The sequence below is a fragment of the Branchiostoma floridae genome, chromosome 16 (assembly GCF_000003815.2).
Source record: "Branchiostoma floridae strain S238N-H82 chromosome 16, Bfl_VNyyK, whole genome shotgun sequence".
NCBI lineage: Eukaryota > Metazoa > Chordata > Leptocardii > Amphioxiformes > Branchiostomatidae > Branchiostoma > Branchiostoma floridae.
In genome coordinates, this window is record NC_049994.1 from 5,947,657 (window position 1) to 5,965,928 (window position 18,272).

Genomic DNA, 18,272 nt, shown 5'->3' on the forward strand with positions numbered 1-18,272 from the left:
TGCATCGTGGGAAGGTTTTGGAATTTTCGTTCACTTCCGGGTTGTGGAACTGGGCGTCGTGTCACCAAACAGATTTTCCTGATTTCTTCATTTAATCCAAAAATCATCTTTTTTTCTGTACATTCACGATATTTTTCAAAACAAACTGATGTGATCTGCCTGTGGTAGAGAGATCTCCTTGCTGCCTCGCTGCTTTGGTAAGTATATGAGAATTTTTAATGCTCTCTGTCGAGCTGTCTTTGGCCAAATTGGGCCATAGAAAAGCCGTGTATACGTCAGGAAATTCTTACCACAGTCTAGTACATGTACTAAGGGTCAGACAAAGAATTTCAACATCGCGTACGGTGTGAAATATGCTCTAGAGTAACGTTAATCGTTATCAGTTGGGACAAAGGTGATCGAATGTTTGGCTGTGCTATGATGACATGGATATGTACCCGTATGTTTAATAGAACATGTGAGGTATTGTATTTGTAAACAGGTTCTTTTAAATGTGGGTCTCGCAAGCACAACAAAACACGACTACTAGTATTCTATTAATGATCTGTTACCTTGAAACACTGCATGACAACACACTAAACTGCTGAATTTGGTGTAGAGTAGATTAGAAATTATTTATTTATTTCAATTTTACTAAACAACACTTTATATATGATCTGAGTTTCTGATGTATCATCCATGCATACCCTAGTCTGGGTACCATGTGGTTAGTAGTTCGCCTCTATGTCCGCTTCTGCTATCCGTCTGGAGACTTGCACATTCAGACCTTTTGGTGCTAACATCTAAGTTAATGAGCAAATTAAGGAATGGGTTCTCAAAAGCTTGTTCGATACCAACTGAGGCCCTCCCTTGAGCAGACAAAGGGCGTTTTGTGTGTTGGAATGCTTCGAACGAGCTCTTGAACCCATTCCTTCATTTTCGATTCCAGACGTTAATGTGGTCAAGGATCCCAGACAGAATAGCAGATAAGTGACAGTATATATATAGTCTATACTCTATGCCAGAGCGGTCTACTCTCCGGATGGTACCCAGGCTATGCATACTCTGGGGTTAAACAGATCTTTGCTGCTCACTCACTTGGCCCAATTCTGCAAATATTAGGCCCAATACATGTATTAGGTCAAAACTATTAACTAGATGTTTGTGTCAATAACTATATATATGTTATAATATGTAGATATTCTCATTGCTACTAATATTGACAGGATAGTAATAAGACATTTTCTTGTACTATACACAGGATGGTCCTTTAATATAATAGCCACGTCATTAATACTTTTTGTACAATTATTCTCCTTTTGCCATTGTTCCTTAAGGTTTACAAGAGAACGCCTGTTGACCATGGCGCTCATTGAGGGAGTGGATGATGAGATCACGCTCATCGTGGCGGTTCTCGTTATCGCTGTAACGCTCACCGCAGCCTGGTTCTCTACGTACGTCGCCGAGCGACCCATCCCCACCGAACGGGTCGGCCATCTCCAGACCCTACACGAGAGGATACAGGGCGTCGTCGGGGAAACCGCTGCCGTGGCAACGGAAGGGAGGACTAGCGATGTTGAAAGCCTGCCCCTGAGGGGAGAGAATGTGGGTGGGCACGTGGAGCCGCCCGAACCCCCACCCCAGGGGAGCGTGGAGAACATACAAGCAGAAGAGCAGCCTGGGAATTCTACGTCTGACCCTTCCCAGGATGCAGTGGAAGTAAACTCACAGGAGAGCAGCGACAAATCCCATGATGCCTTGCAAGGGTCCTCCGATTCTGAACCAGTGCAATCCAGTAATAGTCCCACAGATCATTCCCAGAGTTCCGAGCCCCCCAGTGAAACACAATCCCCCACGGAAGATGAAAAGACTTGTGAGAACTCAAATTCTCCCACAAAAACAACACCCCAAAAGAAGGGTGACTCTAAGTCGGCGGCTGGTCCCAGCGTCTGTACCCGCACCAGTAGTGAGTCAGGGTCATCCATGGGTCATGACCCTCTACTGGGGGCGGGGGTCAGAGGTCAGGAGCAGATTGAACCGGGGGAGGGGGAAATCGCCATCCGACTAAAATTCCTCAACGACCAGGAACGGGTCGTGTACGCCAAACCAGAGGAGACAATATCGGAGTTCAGACGGTAGGTCATGTGTTGTACATTACAGTTTATTTAAAGTGTTAAAGAAGCCAACTGAAGGATTCATTTTCATTCACTGTACTAGTACGTAGTAAGATGTTGGATGATACTGGAAACATCTGGTACATGTATTTCTAAAAAAAAGGTAGTGGTACATTTACATATATATATGGAGTGATGTAATATGTTATCAGTGACACTACTATTCCAACATGCAACATTTCCTGGTTATCACTTATGATTTTTAAAATTATTTAATTAAATTATTTTCATACATTCTAACGTATTCATACACTGTGAATATTGCTGTGCACTGTACTTTAAACTTATTTATGATGTAGGAATCATAAGTGATGGAAAGCATTGATTCATACATTTCAATTTGCCGGATTCTACAATACATGTCTTTACCATGGTCTCCTGCAGGAGTTTCTTTCACATTTTGATTTGCCGGATTCTACAATACATTTCTTTACCATGGTCTCTTACAGACGTTTCTTTCACATTTTGATTTGCTGGATTCTACAATACATGTCTTTACCATGGTCTCCTGCAGGAGTTTCTTTCACATTTTGATTTGCCGGATTCTACAATACATTTCTTTACCATGGTCTCCTGCAGGAGTTTCTTTCACATTTTGATTTGTCGGATTCTACAATACATATCTTTACCATGGTCTCTTACAGGCGTTTCTTTCACATTTTGATTTGCTGGAATCTACAATACATATCTTTAACATGGTCTCTTACAGACGTTTCTTTCACATTTTGATTTGCTGGATTCTACAATACATATCTTTAACATGGTCTCCTACAGGCGTTTCTTTCACGAGGAGGTGCAGGCCGACCATCTGGTCCGCTTCATCTACCACGGGCAGGTCCTAGTCGAGAACCACACGCTGTCGTCCTACGGGCTCAACAACAACTGTGTGGTTCACTGCCAGGTAACGCACGAGAGCTCTCCTTCCCAGAGCACCGTGGAACTCCTGCCCGAGACGGAAGCGTTGGACGTCGGGAACTTTGTCGCGCCGCTTTTCGGACTAATCGTATCACTGGTATGGTACGTGAAGCTTCAGTACCCCCATCTGTTCAACCCGACGACGAGCATAGCCCTGGCGGCAGTGACCTTGCTGTTCCTCTTGGGGGTCATAGCCTTGTACCGCACAGACAGGGATGAAGTTCAAGGGTCAAGAGGTCATGGGGGTGAAAGGTTACAGCCTGTGAATGGCCACGAGTAACAAACAAATATCGTTTTGACTTCATCCACAAGAAATAGAATTTATCGCCGGTTATAATCTTCTCAAGAGTGGAATCCTATAGTTAGTGGTATAAAGAGACAAACACAAGTTATTGTGATCATTTTAGTTAAATCTTTAAAGAAGAGGATTGAGGAAGAATATATGGATGTTATTTATTTCTTGATGAGCTGAATTCACTCATAATACGATGATTTGTTAGATTTAACGATAAGATAATCTGTTTGTTCAATCCGTTGTGAAATTCTGTCAGACTTTTGTCTGATTAGCATTCTGTTTCTAGTTGTCAGTGTAAATTTAAGATTGTCTCACTTACATGAGGAATTACATTCAGACAATCAAAGATGTAGTTTATCCTACATGATATAATGATATCTTTATGGGAGTGGTTGCACTGTTTTATGGATAATTTGCCATATTTCTGTATCTGTCCTTCCTTGCAACACACAAGCTTTGCAGGCACATATGGAGACAGCTGGTTACATCAAATTTAACAACTACAAGTCCATAACATTGAACACTTCACTCCAGGCTTTTATACAGCATTTTACTGAGGATGTCCCTACTGTACTTGGTAACAGTAAGTTGTGATACATTGTATTTCTGAAGCAAGCTACATAATTACAGATTCTAGATGTTATAAGTTATGTATGTTTGGTAATGTAAAAATTGATACATGGACTATAAGAATTTTGGGAACTTTGATTGCCCACTCTAATAACATTTGTGCACCTATAACTTATTCATGAGGGATATTCCATACAAAATGTGTTAATTTCATTTCTCATTTAAGGTTTATTTGTTACAGGATCACAGCTCAAAGATAAACATACACATAATTAGAGAAAGAACATTTCTATTGAAAGATATTTCTCGCAGATAACAAAGTTGCTAAACATGACTGAATAAGAAGCTAAAGGTTAGATTTTCTAACTTAGTTCAGGTGTAACAGATCAGACTGTACCCTTGGCTAATATGTCCCCGGGTACATTATATCCAGGGGTATATTCTGTCCTGTGACAGCTGTATTGAACTGATATGCACTGGTGAACCAGTATGAAGTCCAAGCGGTTAGGTTTCTTGGACTTAGTTGATGATTCAATGGCCTGATGTACAATAATAATGATAAGAACTGTTTCAGCACCCAGCCTCATGTACATTGCTGTTGCCAGTTCGGAATAAAGTATGTTTTTTCCTAATTCTTGTCTTTAGAATTACTGCATCTGACTGAAAATCTTAGTCTAAGATTCAAGTATAAGATGTTGTTGTAGACTTAGCATATAAGTCTTCTTGATTTGTGTCAAAGAGCAAGTCTATGTCTATTGAATTCCTTTAGATCAAGTCTAAATCTATGACATTTCCTTAGATATCCCTTTAGACCAAGTCTAGGTGTGAAGATATTCTTTTAGACCAAGTCTAGGTCTAAGATATTCCTTTAATAAATTAGATCAAGTCTTTGTCTAAGATATTCCTTTAGACCAAGTCTTTGTCTAAGATATTCCTTTACTAAATTAGACCAAGTCTTTGTCTAAGATATTCCTTTAGACCAAGTCTTTGTCTAAGATATTCCTTTACTAAATTAGACCAAGTCTTTGTCTAAGATATTCCTTTAGACCAAGTCTTTGTCTAAGATATTCCTTTAGACCAAGTCTATCTCTAAGATATTCCCATAGACCAAGTTTAGGTCTAAGATATTCCTATAGACCAAGTCTATGTCTAAGATATTCCCGTAGACCAAGTTTAGGTCTAAGATATTCCCGTTGACGAAGTCTAGGTCTAAGATATTCCTTTGACGAAGTCTAGGTCTAAGATATTCCTTTAGACCAAGTCTAGGTCTATGATATTCCTGTAGACCAAGTCTAGGTCTAAGACATTCCTTTAGACCAAGTCTATGCCTAAGATATTCCTCTAGATGAAGTCTATATACGTCTAAGATATTCCTGTAGACCAAGTCTATGTCTAAGATATTCCTTTAGACCAAGTCTATGTCCAATATATTCCTGTAGACCAAGTTTAGGTCAAAGATATTCCTTTATACGAAGTCTATGTATTCCTAGATATTCCTTCTGATCAAGTCTATGTCAAAATGTCCTTTGAGTGGAATAACTTGAAAAAAAGTTGGTAGACACGTTAGATTTAGTGAATGATTCTACAAACAGCTGCATAGACAATGTATCTAGGGCGTCATAATGTGCCTGTCTCGTGATCACTGCATATCTAATAGACCCAGGTGCGGTTAGGTGTGGTTGTCTGGGCATATCCTATGACGTGGACCAATCAGGAAGAAGCAAGGCTCGTTGATATGCAAAATTTTTAATTTACCACTACCGCGAAGTTGTCTGCTCTTTCTTTCTGATCTTGAATTCGTCGAAGAAGACCCACAGAAGTCAGTTGTTTCAGACGGAGTAAAGACAAGACACCATGGATGCAGCGATGCTACTTTCGTGGGGAGTGGTCATTCTGATCTTAGCGCCGTCGGCTCAAGCCAATGGTAAAGATTTAAGCATTCTTGACTTGCATGTGTTTGCACGTCCAGGTCTTCCATAATCTCCAAGCAGATCCTACGGTAGCATAAGATAGTATCAAAAGCTGGCAGAGCAGTGAAGTCGGGCTAGGAGTGTGTTTCGCTGGTCGCATACACACTCATAGGCAGGCTTCACTCCTCAGTTCAGTTTAGCCGCTTTTTTTTTGTGATACAAGGCCTGGATACAAGTGTCTAACTTTCCTTGCGGGGAATGTTGGCCTTAGAGCCGATTATCAAGTCTTGTATAGTCTGGCACCTCTAGGCTACATGTATATGACAAATGGACAAACGCAAACAGACAGCAAGACCCCGTCAAATTTTTTTTTTCAAGAAAGGACAACGACGAGAAGTTATGAGGAACATTATCTGGAGCTGTGCTTCACTGTTGCATCACACTTCATTTTGCTCGTTCAATATGATTCTCTGTAACAAGTTGCGTCCATAAGTGTGGATATCAAACATCAAACCAAGACCTCAAAGCCGTACACAGGCAACTCTCTAGATCTTCTGTTCTAGACAACATCATCCAGATAAACCAATACAAACTGTACTGTGGTAAGCTTCTCTGCCTGGTGGGTAACGATATACTAGTAATCGTTTTGTGATATTTGATTCAAAGTTACTAACATTTCCAACATCTGAAATGTGCTGCTGTTGTAGATTGAGAATTGTGGAATACTAATTGTAGTTATGGACAGAGAATATGTCCATTTGAGTTACTGTTCTGCATATATCATTCATGAGTATCTACGTACCCCACATATCAATGTAGACGCATGATAAGCAACTATAAATGATGGAGGTTATCTTTGGCAACAAGTCAAAAGACCGACTGTCAATCACTAATAGCAGTTCAACCGATGATAGCATGGCAATTAGCATCAACACAAATCACAGCTCTTAAAATTGACGCCATGGTATGTCCTCGCCTCTTCTGTAGGGTTGTTAAAAGGTGATATAAAGGATGGAAGTTATCTTTGGCAACTACAGTCAAACCTGCCCGAGCGACCACCTCTTCTCAGCGACCACCTGTCCATTTCGACCGCTTTTTCTCGGTCCCGATTGTGCAGTGTGCTTGCTATTTGCCATTAAACCAAGCGGAAACCATTTATACTTTGCATCGAACATGTTTGGTACCTCGGTTGGTCGTCTTGGGCAGGTTTGACTGTAGTCAAAAGACCGTCTGTCATGATCAATCACTATTAGAAATTCAACCAATGATATAGCGTGGCAATTAGCATCAACACAAACCCAGCAATTACAATTGTTTGTGGCATTCCCTAGCCTCTTCTGCAGGGTTGTTCGGGGAGGATATACTAGTGCGTTTGTCTCCTGGGCTGAAGGACCTCATCCGAACTGCCGGTGAAACTCCGCGGATACGCCGCGCTGTTGAGTCGCCGGCCCGAGCGACTGTGGCCTGGAGGAGTGGTCCCGTACAGGATGGACCCTACATTAGGTATGAACTCAACGTTCCTCCTGACCTATTCGCTGTGATTTTTAGGGGTGGGTACCGTCACACCGGTACCGGTACCGTGTACCGGTACAAAACCGGTTTTTCTTATTGGACAGGTCCAGAAAAACCGGACCTGAAAAGATTCGGTGGACCGGATGTTGGACCGATTGGAAAATGAACGGATTATATGATCAGGTATTCAGACGTCTTTGGGCCTACCGGTCGAGGAAAATAACAAGAGCGAAGTAGAGTAGAGTCTATAGTAATTTCTGCCAACTTTTACAGTCAATCGTACAGAGGCAGTTAGCTTTGTAGGATTTTAAAAAGCCAGTGGGAGTCGAATACTACACAAAACAGATTTTTTTGGTAGCGAAATGGATCATTGTTTTGAGTATCGTCCATTCACAAGTTTTCACATACCGAATCAGGTCCAGGTTTAGCTATAGGTCCGGACCTGGACCTGATCCTCTGGACCTGAACCGGACCTGGACCTGAATTTTATGTACCGGTACCCACCCCTTTATTACCTTCATAAAAAATGGAGGCATTGTTTTGGGTGTGACTGTGTGTGCCAGTCTGTGTGCTTGTGGCCAGTTCCGAAACTTGTTGTGTTCTCAAGAACCACTGGATGAATTGTGACGATATTTGGTATGCGTTAATTATATAAGGGGAATGTCGATTCCGGGCCTCCTGGCGGCAAACTTTAGTACTGTAGCAGATCTTTCGGACTAATGACTTTCTTGGACTTTGTTTTCTTTCTACTACACTCACATTTTCAAACCGATACCCGGCCATTTGATTTCGATTCAGATCTAACATTTGTGTGACTTCACGATGCCCCATATAACTAGTTTTTGGATGACAGTTTCATTGTCTTGTCTTACGTTTACAAATGCTATGTAATGTTTTGCTCTTCTTCAGGCTTGTTCTGCAATAAAGGAGCACCATAAACTCGTGTTTGGAGTCTGTTTACAAACTATCGTTGTCCATATAATTCGATTCAAAGATGATGTGAATGATTGACCATTCTTATAAAAAAATCCCGTTCGTTTCAGACGCAAGGGGAAGGGATGTCATCAACGCAGCAATCCAAGAAGTCAACGCTAAGTCCTGTGTCCGCCTGGTACCGAGGACCAACCAGAGAGACTACATTCGCTTCTTCGCTGGGAATGGGTAACAGTCGCTTTTTTCTTTTCTTTTAATTTGTCTTACAGAGTTACAACAACCATTTAGCACTATATATTAAATGTCGCCCGATTTGTTCAAAACACTTGTGTGGCTGATATCCCTATCCAGCTGATTGAGTACCTTGAGTATTCTATCATCTGGATGTCTAACATACATAAGCATAATTCCACCAGGTGCCAGTATACCGCCACCTCAAAAAAACAAAACAAAAAAAAACAACGTTAGCATAGAGGTCTTCCAAAGATTGTCTTGAAAACCAAATGTTAAATATCCTAAATTTAACACAATTCAGATATTTAGGTGTTGAAGAGAATCTTGAGAAGGCCTCTATAACAACGTTTTTTGAGGTGGCGGTATAATGGCACCTGGTGGAATTATGAGAATGTATGTTAACCTTCATCCTCAATATTCCAGCTGGTTGGCTGCGGTTTTTAGTGGTTTATCATTCATTTCCGGGTTATCATGGAAGCTCATCTGTGTTGGTAGTAATCATACACCCCCACCTAACTCCTTCTGCTTTTCCCCCTACCCGTTCACCTTTTCCCCCGGACTTCCTCTTAACCCCCGCCGTACTTCATCTGTGCCCCCGTCATTCCTCTTTACCCCCGGTGTAATTCTGCTTTTCCCCCGCCCTTTTCCTTTTCCCCCAATGGCCGCCGTCAACCCGAATTGCACGTAGTCGACACGAAAATCGTTCGGAAAGTAACAATAACGGTTGCGCCACGGAACATGAAATAGCCTATGCTCTAGTACACATTCTGGGCCACCTTTCTGCCAAGTGGCATTTCACAACACCTTGCCATTCTGAACTGAAAAGCCATGTGCCGTCAGCAGCGCGTAGTTTGTGGTGCTCCACGTACATAAATGCAACTAGTACTTAGTGGCTGGGTGGCGGATCGCTTGACGCCGGGGTTTTGCGGCGTTGCAGAAAATCATTAGGCTTGGCTACAAGATCAGAATCTTATATTATAATTCTTTATAATTGCAATGGCGAAGTGATGGATTCAATATAGTATGGGAATGATGTACAAAGAGAGTACAGAATCAATTCAAAAGACAGGCAGAGAATGCGTACACTAAGCGTCGGAATCGTTCCATGTGTAGCATTTCAAGTTTTCACTTGATGTAACAGATCTTCATAAAATGTCGGCTGCGGCGTCTTTAATACGTCACGTATGCTGTGGTTTCAATACCGTGTGTCTGTATTTGTGTTTGTGAACTGGGTGGCTGGATCTTTGATATATGGCATGCAGAACGAACACAGTCGAAATGCAGCAGGGCGTACAATACATGCGAGTAACAAGAAATGTATGAAGATAGCAAACGATATCTGGGTACTAAGGTACTGTAAATGGACACATAGCGAGTTTGTGAAAAAGAATGAAGGGTATATTATGAAATGTACTCTGCCTTTACTTAGCATACCGAAAAGTCACACTGAGATAAAAATAGTTGGGTCCCACTATGTTGGTCGGGCTGAGACGCAGTGCCTATTCACGGGCGCGACCCTGCTCCTCGGATCGACACGGGGACTTTTACCTGCGTTGTTTCCAACCTGGGTCGGTACGTCCCTCTTTTAAAAGAACGACCTGTTAGTCCTGGGCTCCCGGGGTAACCATATCGATGCCGATATAGCGAGTCGCCCGATCGCCATAGCACAGCGTGCCGGCCTCAAGCGGTCCACCACCAGCGTCTAGGAAGTAGTGGTGGAGCGCCACAAACGACGCGCTGCTGACGGGGCATGCTTTTTCAGTTCAGACTGGGAAGGAGTTGTGAAACGCCACTTGGCAGAAAGGTGGCCCAGAATGTGTACTAGAGCATAGGCTATTTCATGTTCCGTGGCGCAACCGTTATTGTTACTTTCCGAACGATTTTCGTGTCGACTACGTGCAATTCGGGTTGACGGCGGCCATTGGGGGAAAAGGAAAAGGGCGGGGGAAAAGCAGAATTACACCGGGGGTAAAGAGGAATGACGGGGGCACAGATGAAGTACGGCGGGGGTTAAGAGGAAGTCCGGGGGAAAAGGTGAACGGGTAGGGGGAAAAGCAGAAGGAGTTAGGTGGGGGTGTCATAGTACAAAGCTAAACTTTCTTCCAACTCAAAAGTATACACGGATTAAATTTTCAGCGACCACTGTCGCCTTCTTCAGGATCAATACTGATGATCAATCACTTCGGGACGTAAACTCGCGAGAGTTGCGGACACGTGGTCTTTTCAACACGTGATCATGCAGATACATGACGTCAGCAATTGGTCAAACGTGCCAGGAAGTTGATAACGCCCACCGTCTATTTCCAGGTGCTATTCTCACGTTGGCCGCCAGGGGGGGCGGCAGGACGTCTCCATTGGTAGAGGCTGTGAGTACAAGGTCACTGTGATCCAGCAGATAATGCACGTGCTCGGCTTCTATCTGGAGCATACCCGCAATGACAGGGACAACCACGTCACCATACAATGGGAAAATATCATGACAGGTGAGCGTCAAATTACTAGATCGTTTCACATTCAGGCAATGTTTAAAATCCGAATTTACTGTGTTTGTATCAAAGTTAAAGGAATACGATGCATTAACATTGACGTTTTTCTAAGGCCCATTTCCACAAGAGGGCGATATCGCGCTGCGCTCTCAATGCGACCTAAATAGAATATGTGTAACCTTCGCTTTCACACTGGGTATATCATACAAAACGTAAAAGTGTGACTGAGGAGACAAGATGCACAAAGCATAAAAAGATTCGTTTCTTTTCTATACAATTTGAAAAGCGATATGTCAAATTTTAGCTATAGGTCACAGAGAGAGCGCTGCGAGAGCTCCGTCCTATTGGAAAGGGGGTATCACTACTGAAACTTTGAGATGAAGATGATGAAGATTAAAAATAAATGATTTACATTGCAGGAATGAGGAGTCAGTTTAGCAAACGCCCTAGGTCTGAAGTAGATACGCTTGGACCTTACGACACCCTGTCAGTCATGCACTATGGCGGCTACGCTTTCAGTCGAAGTGGTACCCTTCCCACAATCACAGACAAGTGAGACTTCTTTTTTGTTTCGTAGTGCGTGCATGTGTGCATGTGTGTGCGTGTGTGGTGTGTACATGTGTGTGTGTGTGTGTAGTGCGTGCATATATGTACATGCTTGTGTGTAGTGCGTGCCTGTCTGTGTGTGTACTGTGTGCGTGTGTTGTGCGTACATATGTACATGTGTGTGTGTACATGTGTGTGTGTGTGTATGTATGTGTAGTGCGTTCATGTGTAAATGTATGTGTGTGTGTAGTGCGTGCATGTGTGTGTGTGTATGTGTGTGTGTGCAAGTATGAGTGCGTGAATATGTGTTTGTATGCACAAGCCACCTTGCATTTGAATCTAAAGACACATATATTCATATAAGCTATAGACATTTCATACATTAATGTCAGTGATAACATCATGAATTTGAAAACAGACGCACTACCAATGATCTTAACTTGTCTTTTAATTTAATTTGATCGAAAATACAAGCTGTAGAGTTTGGACTTAAGATTTTCATTGATACCTTTCCCCATTCAGGTCCGGTGAACCAATAGCTACCCGACGTCCGAATGAAGGAATGAGCGATCTAGACGTGACAAAGCTCAACAAGCTTTATAACTGTGCAAAACAGCCAGAGAACAGCGATCAGCGGATGGCGGGTTTTATTCTATAGTTGAGAGAGCGAAGTTTGTCCTCACATAAGTGTCGTCTGCACAACGTTGCAGCCAACTTTCAATATCACCAACCATTTTACAACGTGTAGCTTAGGTATTGTACCTTTCACCTACCATTTTACAACGTGTAGCTTAGGTATTGTACCTTTCACCTACCATTTTATAACGTGTAGTTTAGCTTTGTATTGTACCTTTTACCAACCATTTTACAACGTGTAGCTTAGGTATTGTACCCTTCACCTACCATTTTACAACGTGTAACTTAGGTATATGTATTTGTGTATTTTATTGTATGTACGAGCATAATAAAGTCACTCAATAAATCACTCACTTGTGTTCATTTATTTCCTAATGCACGTTGATGAAATAGTAATATAGTAATTTGCTGGCAGGTTACTTACTTATCAAACTACTGCCCTAAACGTCATATTGTTTGAAGGTGCAACAGTTCTCTAGTTTGTAAAAGAAAATACCCAAAGTTCTATAACTTGTAGCAGTAGCGTAAGCAAAATAGATGGGTGCAGAATGAAGGGATGTCCCTATAGCTCGCCTGGTAATATTCAGACTCTTGGTTGAGCTCCTAATCCAGTTCAATAGTCGGTAACTGTGAGACATACAGCCTCTACAACACACAGAAGGTCACAAAAACTGACAAGTGTCACTCATCTCCTGATCATGACCATGCTTTATTTCCAAAGGCATTTGTTATCTGATGCAGTGATGCCAGAATGTTACAAAACCATTCAACTTAACTCCTTTGGCAATGTGAACATTATACACTGACAATGCCAGTACACTAAGTCAAATTTACAGTTCTTGCTAGTTCCAAACAAGGTAGATAATTCACATACTTGTTATTTTCAAACAAGGCAGATAACACACATTCTTGTCAACAAAGGTTGAGCACATACGAAGATTATCAATATATAAGGGTTACTCTTATTTGAAAAGACACTGTCACTGGATTGTAATAGTTCAACTTGTACTGAATCTGAGTATAATTATTTTCGTCAAACTGGTACCTTTCAAAGATAAAAATCTATCATTAGATATTCCCAGTGATGTTTCTATATTAAGTAACCAATGTTATGAAATCAAATTTAGATAAGCAGTTTTTATTATGAATTGGCTCATACTGGAAATTAGTCTTGACATACAGCTGGTGAGTGGCTGGAAATAAATGGAAGTACAAAAACAAGAACTATAATGAAATAATATACCATTTGGCTCGCTCCTGAGGCGTCGCCAAAAAGTAGTCAGCTAGCACTTGCCTTGGCACACATTATATCAGTACATCACAATGGCACATTTCTCTTACATTATAAAATGAAAGAAACAATATACAAGTGGAGATTTACAAGTAGTGCTTAATATACTAGTATATAGACATATAATACAATTATGTCATAGAATTTCATATAATCAAGAGAAAGTTCCTTCAGTTATTTTTTGTTTGTTTCCAACTTAGTGTGTCCGGTTTATGACACATTTACAAACTAGGCCTTGTTTATACCATTATGTGGATGAGATCTGCGTCCATTCAAAAAAGTTTTTGCCTATACAGCAAATCATACAGCGTCAAAATGAGCAAATATATCTCATATATTGCAAACAACATACTGGAAAACAGATTCAAAGAAAGGATGTGAAAGGACAAGAACATACAATACTATGTTTAATTGTGTATTTAGTCATTTGTTAAACCATCCAGACCACTTCCATTTCAAAATGAAGGCAATTTTTTACCAGACTTTTTATTTTATTTCACACACATCAGTTTTGGGATTCTCAGAGGATGCTATTCACATTATTAATTTAACATGGACTTACATCAAATTATAGTTTTGAACATTTTGATAGCCATTGAGATAACCAATTTATCTAGGGTGTAAGTACACAGGATTTAGTGTGGTTTTGGTATGAAGTAGGGGTGGGTACAGGTACATTGTATGGTATAAAACTGATTTTTCTTGTTGGACCAGTGCAAAAAAAAAAACAGACCTGAAAAAAAAAATCAGTGGACCGGATCTTGGACCAATTAGAAAATGAACTTCAGTGGAGGTTCACATGTTTTGGGGCTTACTCGTCCAAGAAAATAACTGGAGCAAAGTAAAGGAGAGTTGACCGTCATTTTTACCAAGTTTCTAATTAAGAAGTCTAACTTGGTGGAAAATGGTGTTGTTTACATGAAGACAGGATTTTAAATGCCAGTGGAAGTCTGATACTCTACCAAACCGAATCCTTAGTAGCAAAATGGACCATTGTTTTGTGTATCGACCATTCACAAGATTTCACAGACAATCAGGTCCAGGTTCAGGTCCGGACCTGATCCTCTGGACCTGGACCATACCTGGACCTGAATTTTCTGTACCAGTACCCACCCCTAGTATGATTAGTCATCACAGGAATGTCCTGGTTTTATCTTAATGCAGATACAATTAATATATCATTTTAAATAGAGAAGTTCAAAAGATGTCAAGGCAAAGGTTTTTACATCATGACCGAGAGAGAAGGCAGTTGGAACAATGTGTGTTGATCCATTGATGCACAACATCAACAACTGCAGAGTTTCCACTGATATATCTTTCCTCGATCACAATTATGCCAAAGAGCAGGCATCGTGTAAGGTGGACATGTAGTAATTCTTTTGTTTTTCACTGAAAGTACGAAAACATCCTGATTGGCTTTGCTTAGAGGTGCAGTTCCTTGGCGGGCAGATAGGAGAGCGGTATGGGCTCGAAGTACGAATCCAACATCCTCGGCGTCACCCCTTCCAAGGTGCTGGGATTCCACTTGGGCGAGTGATCTTTGTCCACAAGAACTGCAAGGAAAATTGAAAATATATAACGAAGAACTCATTCTGTTTGGGATTTAAGCTTATGCTACATGTATGTACATTGCATACCATACCTACAATAACAAAAATGTAATGGTGTGACAATAGAAAAAACTTACCGGCTCTGACTCCCTCGTAAAAATCGTGCCCTCTCTGTGATGAAACAAACAAACATAGACAACAAGTTAATGAGATGCATAGACATACAGACACACAAACAATATGTTTATCCCAGCTTTGAATATCAATTACAGCTGTAGCAAGCAAGACTAATACATAAATCACTTGCCCTATATTAATACCTAGTCTCACACTGTCACAGCATGAAAATCAACTGACCAATGAATCTTTGAGCTCTCAATGACAAATCTGTCAATACTACACCTCGCATGGTATCCTCTTGTTCATTGGTAAACCCTTTAAGATTTGGCAGAAATGATTTTCATGCGGAAAAAAGTGTGACCCTCAATTTTGAAATACAAAAAAATGTAGGGCTTCTGGCAATCAACAAATATGTCCAATTGTATGAGTATGATAGACTGTTTGCGGCCAACTGTATGAGTATGGGGGCAACTGTATGTCGAGTATTGTCCCATTTAAAAGATCTTCTATCTGTGAGAACTCACCACACATCCTTGGCTCATCCTGTACTCTATCTGCAGACACTCCTGTAGGCTCAGGTGGCCTCCCATGGACAGCTGCCGATGGGTGATCTTCATAGATGTGGGGGACATCTTCTTCAGTTTCTAAAAGATACAGAGACAAATGTAACTCTCTTAGGTATAACCGGAAACAAGCCTGCCTACCTAAGTGCTTAGGCCAGGGACTGGTCCCTTGGTTTTAGAACAAATATAGCCATTGCTGTTATCAAATCCAACTACCGGTAGTATACCCTACAACTAGGGGCTGCAGTCCTTTCAGGTCACACAGCATAGACAGGCATATGTTTGAGGAAACTTATACTTAAAGTGGGGCAAACCAGCATAAATGTTTGGCCTGAAATTGTGTGTTTTTTCTTTTCTTCTAAACTTGGAAAAATGGCACACAATGTCACAAAACAACGACCATCCTTTCATCAAGTCTTCTTTTGATTATTTTTTGATTTTTGATTATCACTGTGCATTGGTTTTAGTAATGGCAACAGATTTTCTGAATCAGTAAAGTTCTCTTGTCTCAAACTTCAGAATGACTTTCCGAGTACGGCCATGTTGCTTGGCTTGTCTGGGCTTCCTAGGCAAATGCATCGCATGTCATTGTGACAACAGGGAAGTTCGCACAAATTCGTAAAATTGGGACAATTTGGAGCAGTCCAGTGATATAACAACCTGTTTCATAGGTTAAGAGACTATGATATAAAGACCCACGATATACATACCTCCAACTGCTGCATAGCCCACTCTGACCCATCCTCCATCAGTGCCTCAAAGATCTCCTCTACACTGTCTGGGGAAAACAGGCTACAAACACATGAACACACAGAGTGTCATTATGGTAAGGTTACATCACAGAAACATGTCATAATATACCGGTACATAGTTACAAAGCTTAGAGCAGTGCTAGTTCTAGTGCCATGTTTTCAGCTACTTCTCTCCTGAAACGTGTCGACTCACTTGAAGTTGCAGGCTGTAATATCACATGTAAGTAACAGCAATCATAGCTCCCATGTTGTTTCTCCTTCTTGCCTCAGCCTCCTGGAAAAGCCTAAGACGTATCTGCTAGCAGCTGGACAACAGGAAAGCTATAGAAGAACCTTACAGCTAACCCAACGTATTTTCTAGCTCAAAAAAAGATCTCATACTCCTCGACTAAAAAATGACATGGGACAAGCTTGTCCCTAGGACCATAAAAATGTAGCATCATTATTTTATAACACTACATAGCTAAACTAGTGCCTGAATTTTGCAACCACATGTACATTGAGATGTAAGAATCACAAACCAAAATTTGACCTTACATGCTTTACCCCTAAAGCTCACACCGCTAATTTTCCAGAAAAAAAGTTTGTTTCCAATAAAATCTCTATTACTCTGGATTGTTATGACTTCAAAACTTTTTGATATGAAGCAACACAGTAGGATTTATCAGTATCTTGCATTTTTTGTTACCAAGGAAAGAGGGCGCTCATGTACTTTGACCATATTTTCCAGTGTAGACTCCCATGTACGTACAAAACCACTACAGAATACACAGAAGAAAGGTCTAAAAACTCTACCTTTAGTTCTTTTTGCTTATGTAATCATTGAAATTTATTGCATCAGAAAAGAGATGGTACACAGCGATGCTTTTTCTTAGGAAAACGAAATGGACAGGACGAGCGAAAACCATGGGGTCTAGACCAAGAAATATGGCGGTACATGGTTGACGGAGAAAAACTGTTTTACCGATTTCCTTGGCCAGACGGTGGAAGAGACAGTGTTGCGCCTCAGCCATTAAATAAAAAAGGCCGTTACCATCCTTATCCTCACCTACAACGTGCTTGGGTTACTTGCAAACTGCGATAATAACATGAACTGGTTAGAACAGAGCGTCAGGCCTCGGAACTAGCAGCCAGTGTAGGGGTGTTCACAAACACATCTTTTCCGCAGAATGAAACACCAGCTTTCAGCCACTGAACCCACATCGAAAATGTGAGACAGGCTCTCTTCTATATGGTTGAAAAACAAGATAATTTCGTCTTCTACTTCTATTTTTGAGAAGCTGATTTTGACTGTGATTTTTTTTTTTTTCAGTGATAGAATGAAATTACAAAGGATTTTTCAGGTTTATCTATAGCATCATGTTTCTGTTCCCAGTTTTGGAGTTCAATATTAGATAGCAATTTCTTCTTGTATTTCTGACATAGGTTAGACAGAAATAATTTCTTCTCGTTTTAATAAAATCATTAGATTTTTTAATAGCGTACTGATTGAGACTTAAGTTCCCAGCCCTGACGTGTTGAAACTTTCAACAGTGAAAAAACCAATGCATGTATCACAGCTCATGTCAAGCACAATGTTAACGTTCTTCTGATATGCTTATTATGTATATCAGGCAGGCCAGTATAACATTAGGTATCCTTCATATTTGCTGTTAGGTGAGGTGTCAAGCAACAGTACAAAACATGTGATTGTATATCCATAAGAGGGTAGGGTTATGTTCCGTTTTATTTAAAAACATTGTTTACATACAGCTTTCTTATACATTTGTAATACAACTCAATGGGTATCTAGATCTTTGAAAGTTG

General features: G+C 40.9%; 3 protein-coding genes across 6 annotated transcripts in view; 2 read left to right on the forward strand and 1 right to left on the reverse strand.

Moving 5' to 3' along the window:
• Window positions 1-10: 10 nt before the first annotated feature.
• On the forward strand, window positions 11-4,565 carry LOC118403328 (transmembrane and ubiquitin-like domain-containing protein 1). Its single transcript, XM_035802030.1, has 3 exons — window positions 11-197; window positions 1,317-2,114; window positions 2,928-4,565. Exons 2-3 carry the CDS (start codon window positions 1,342-1,344, stop codon window positions 3,346-3,348), a joined length of 1,194 nt encoding a protein of 397 aa, XP_035657923.1. The 5' UTR covers window positions 11-197; window positions 1,317-1,341; the 3' UTR covers window positions 3,349-4,565.
• Window positions 4,566-5,667: 1,102 nt separating this feature from the next.
• LOC118403350 (zinc metalloproteinase nas-6-like) lies at window positions 5,668-12,539 on the forward strand. 2 transcript variants are annotated; one of them, XR_004829637.1, is made up of 7 exons: window positions 5,668-5,857; window positions 7,175-7,346; window positions 8,399-8,516; window positions 10,830-11,005; window positions 11,428-11,560; window positions 12,077-12,349; window positions 12,438-12,539. XR_004829637.1 is itself a non-coding variant. In XM_035802056.1 (6 exons), the coding sequence occupies exons 2-6, from the start codon at window positions 7,331-7,333 to the stop codon at window positions 12,210-12,212; spliced, it is 579 nt and encodes a 192-aa protein (XP_035657949.1). In that variant the 5' UTR covers window positions 5,668-5,857; window positions 7,175-7,330; the 3' UTR covers window positions 12,213-12,539. The 2 variants fall into 2 exon arrangements, 1 of the variants encoding a protein (XP_035657949.1); XM_035802056.1 differs by having other exon boundaries at window positions 12,077-12,539.
• The window catches only part of LOC118403329 (3-hydroxyisobutyryl-CoA hydrolase, mitochondrial-like), a 16,305-nt gene continuing 10,306 nt past the window's right edge, over window positions 12,274-18,272 (reverse strand). For 2 of the 3 annotated variants that reach the window (XM_035802031.1, XM_035802032.1), the window contains exons 11-14: window positions 16,425-16,506; window positions 15,676-15,795; window positions 15,169-15,202; window positions 12,274-15,034 (exon numbers count right to left, since the gene is read on the reverse strand). In XM_035802031.1, coding sequence (XP_035657924.1) covers window positions 14,904-15,034; window positions 15,169-15,202; window positions 15,676-15,795; window positions 16,425-16,506 — 367 coding nt within the window. In that variant the 3' untranslated portion in view covers window positions 12,274-14,903. The remainder of the gene's footprint in view (window positions 15,035-15,168; window positions 15,203-15,675; window positions 15,796-16,424; window positions 16,507-18,272) is intronic. The other variant, XR_004829636.1, reaches the window with a different exon arrangement.

Coding starts and splice junctions, on each gene's coding strand:
- LOC118403350 (XM_035802056.1), top strand. Junction 11,006..11,427: donor ATGGGAAAATATCATGACAG/GTGAGCGTCAAA, acceptor TTTACATTGCAG/GAATGAGGAGTCAGTTTAGC. Junction 11,561..12,076: donor CTTCCCACAATCACAGACAA/GTGAGACTTCTT, acceptor TTCCCCATTCAG/GTCCGGTGAACCAATAGCTA.
- LOC118403328 (XM_035802030.1), top strand. CDS start 1,342: ATGGCGCTCATTGAGGGAGTGGATGATGAGATCACGCTCATCGTGGCG. Junction 2,115..2,927: donor ACAATATCGGAGTTCAGACG/GTAGGTCATGTG, acceptor GGTCTCCTACAG/GCGTTTCTTTCACGAGGAGG.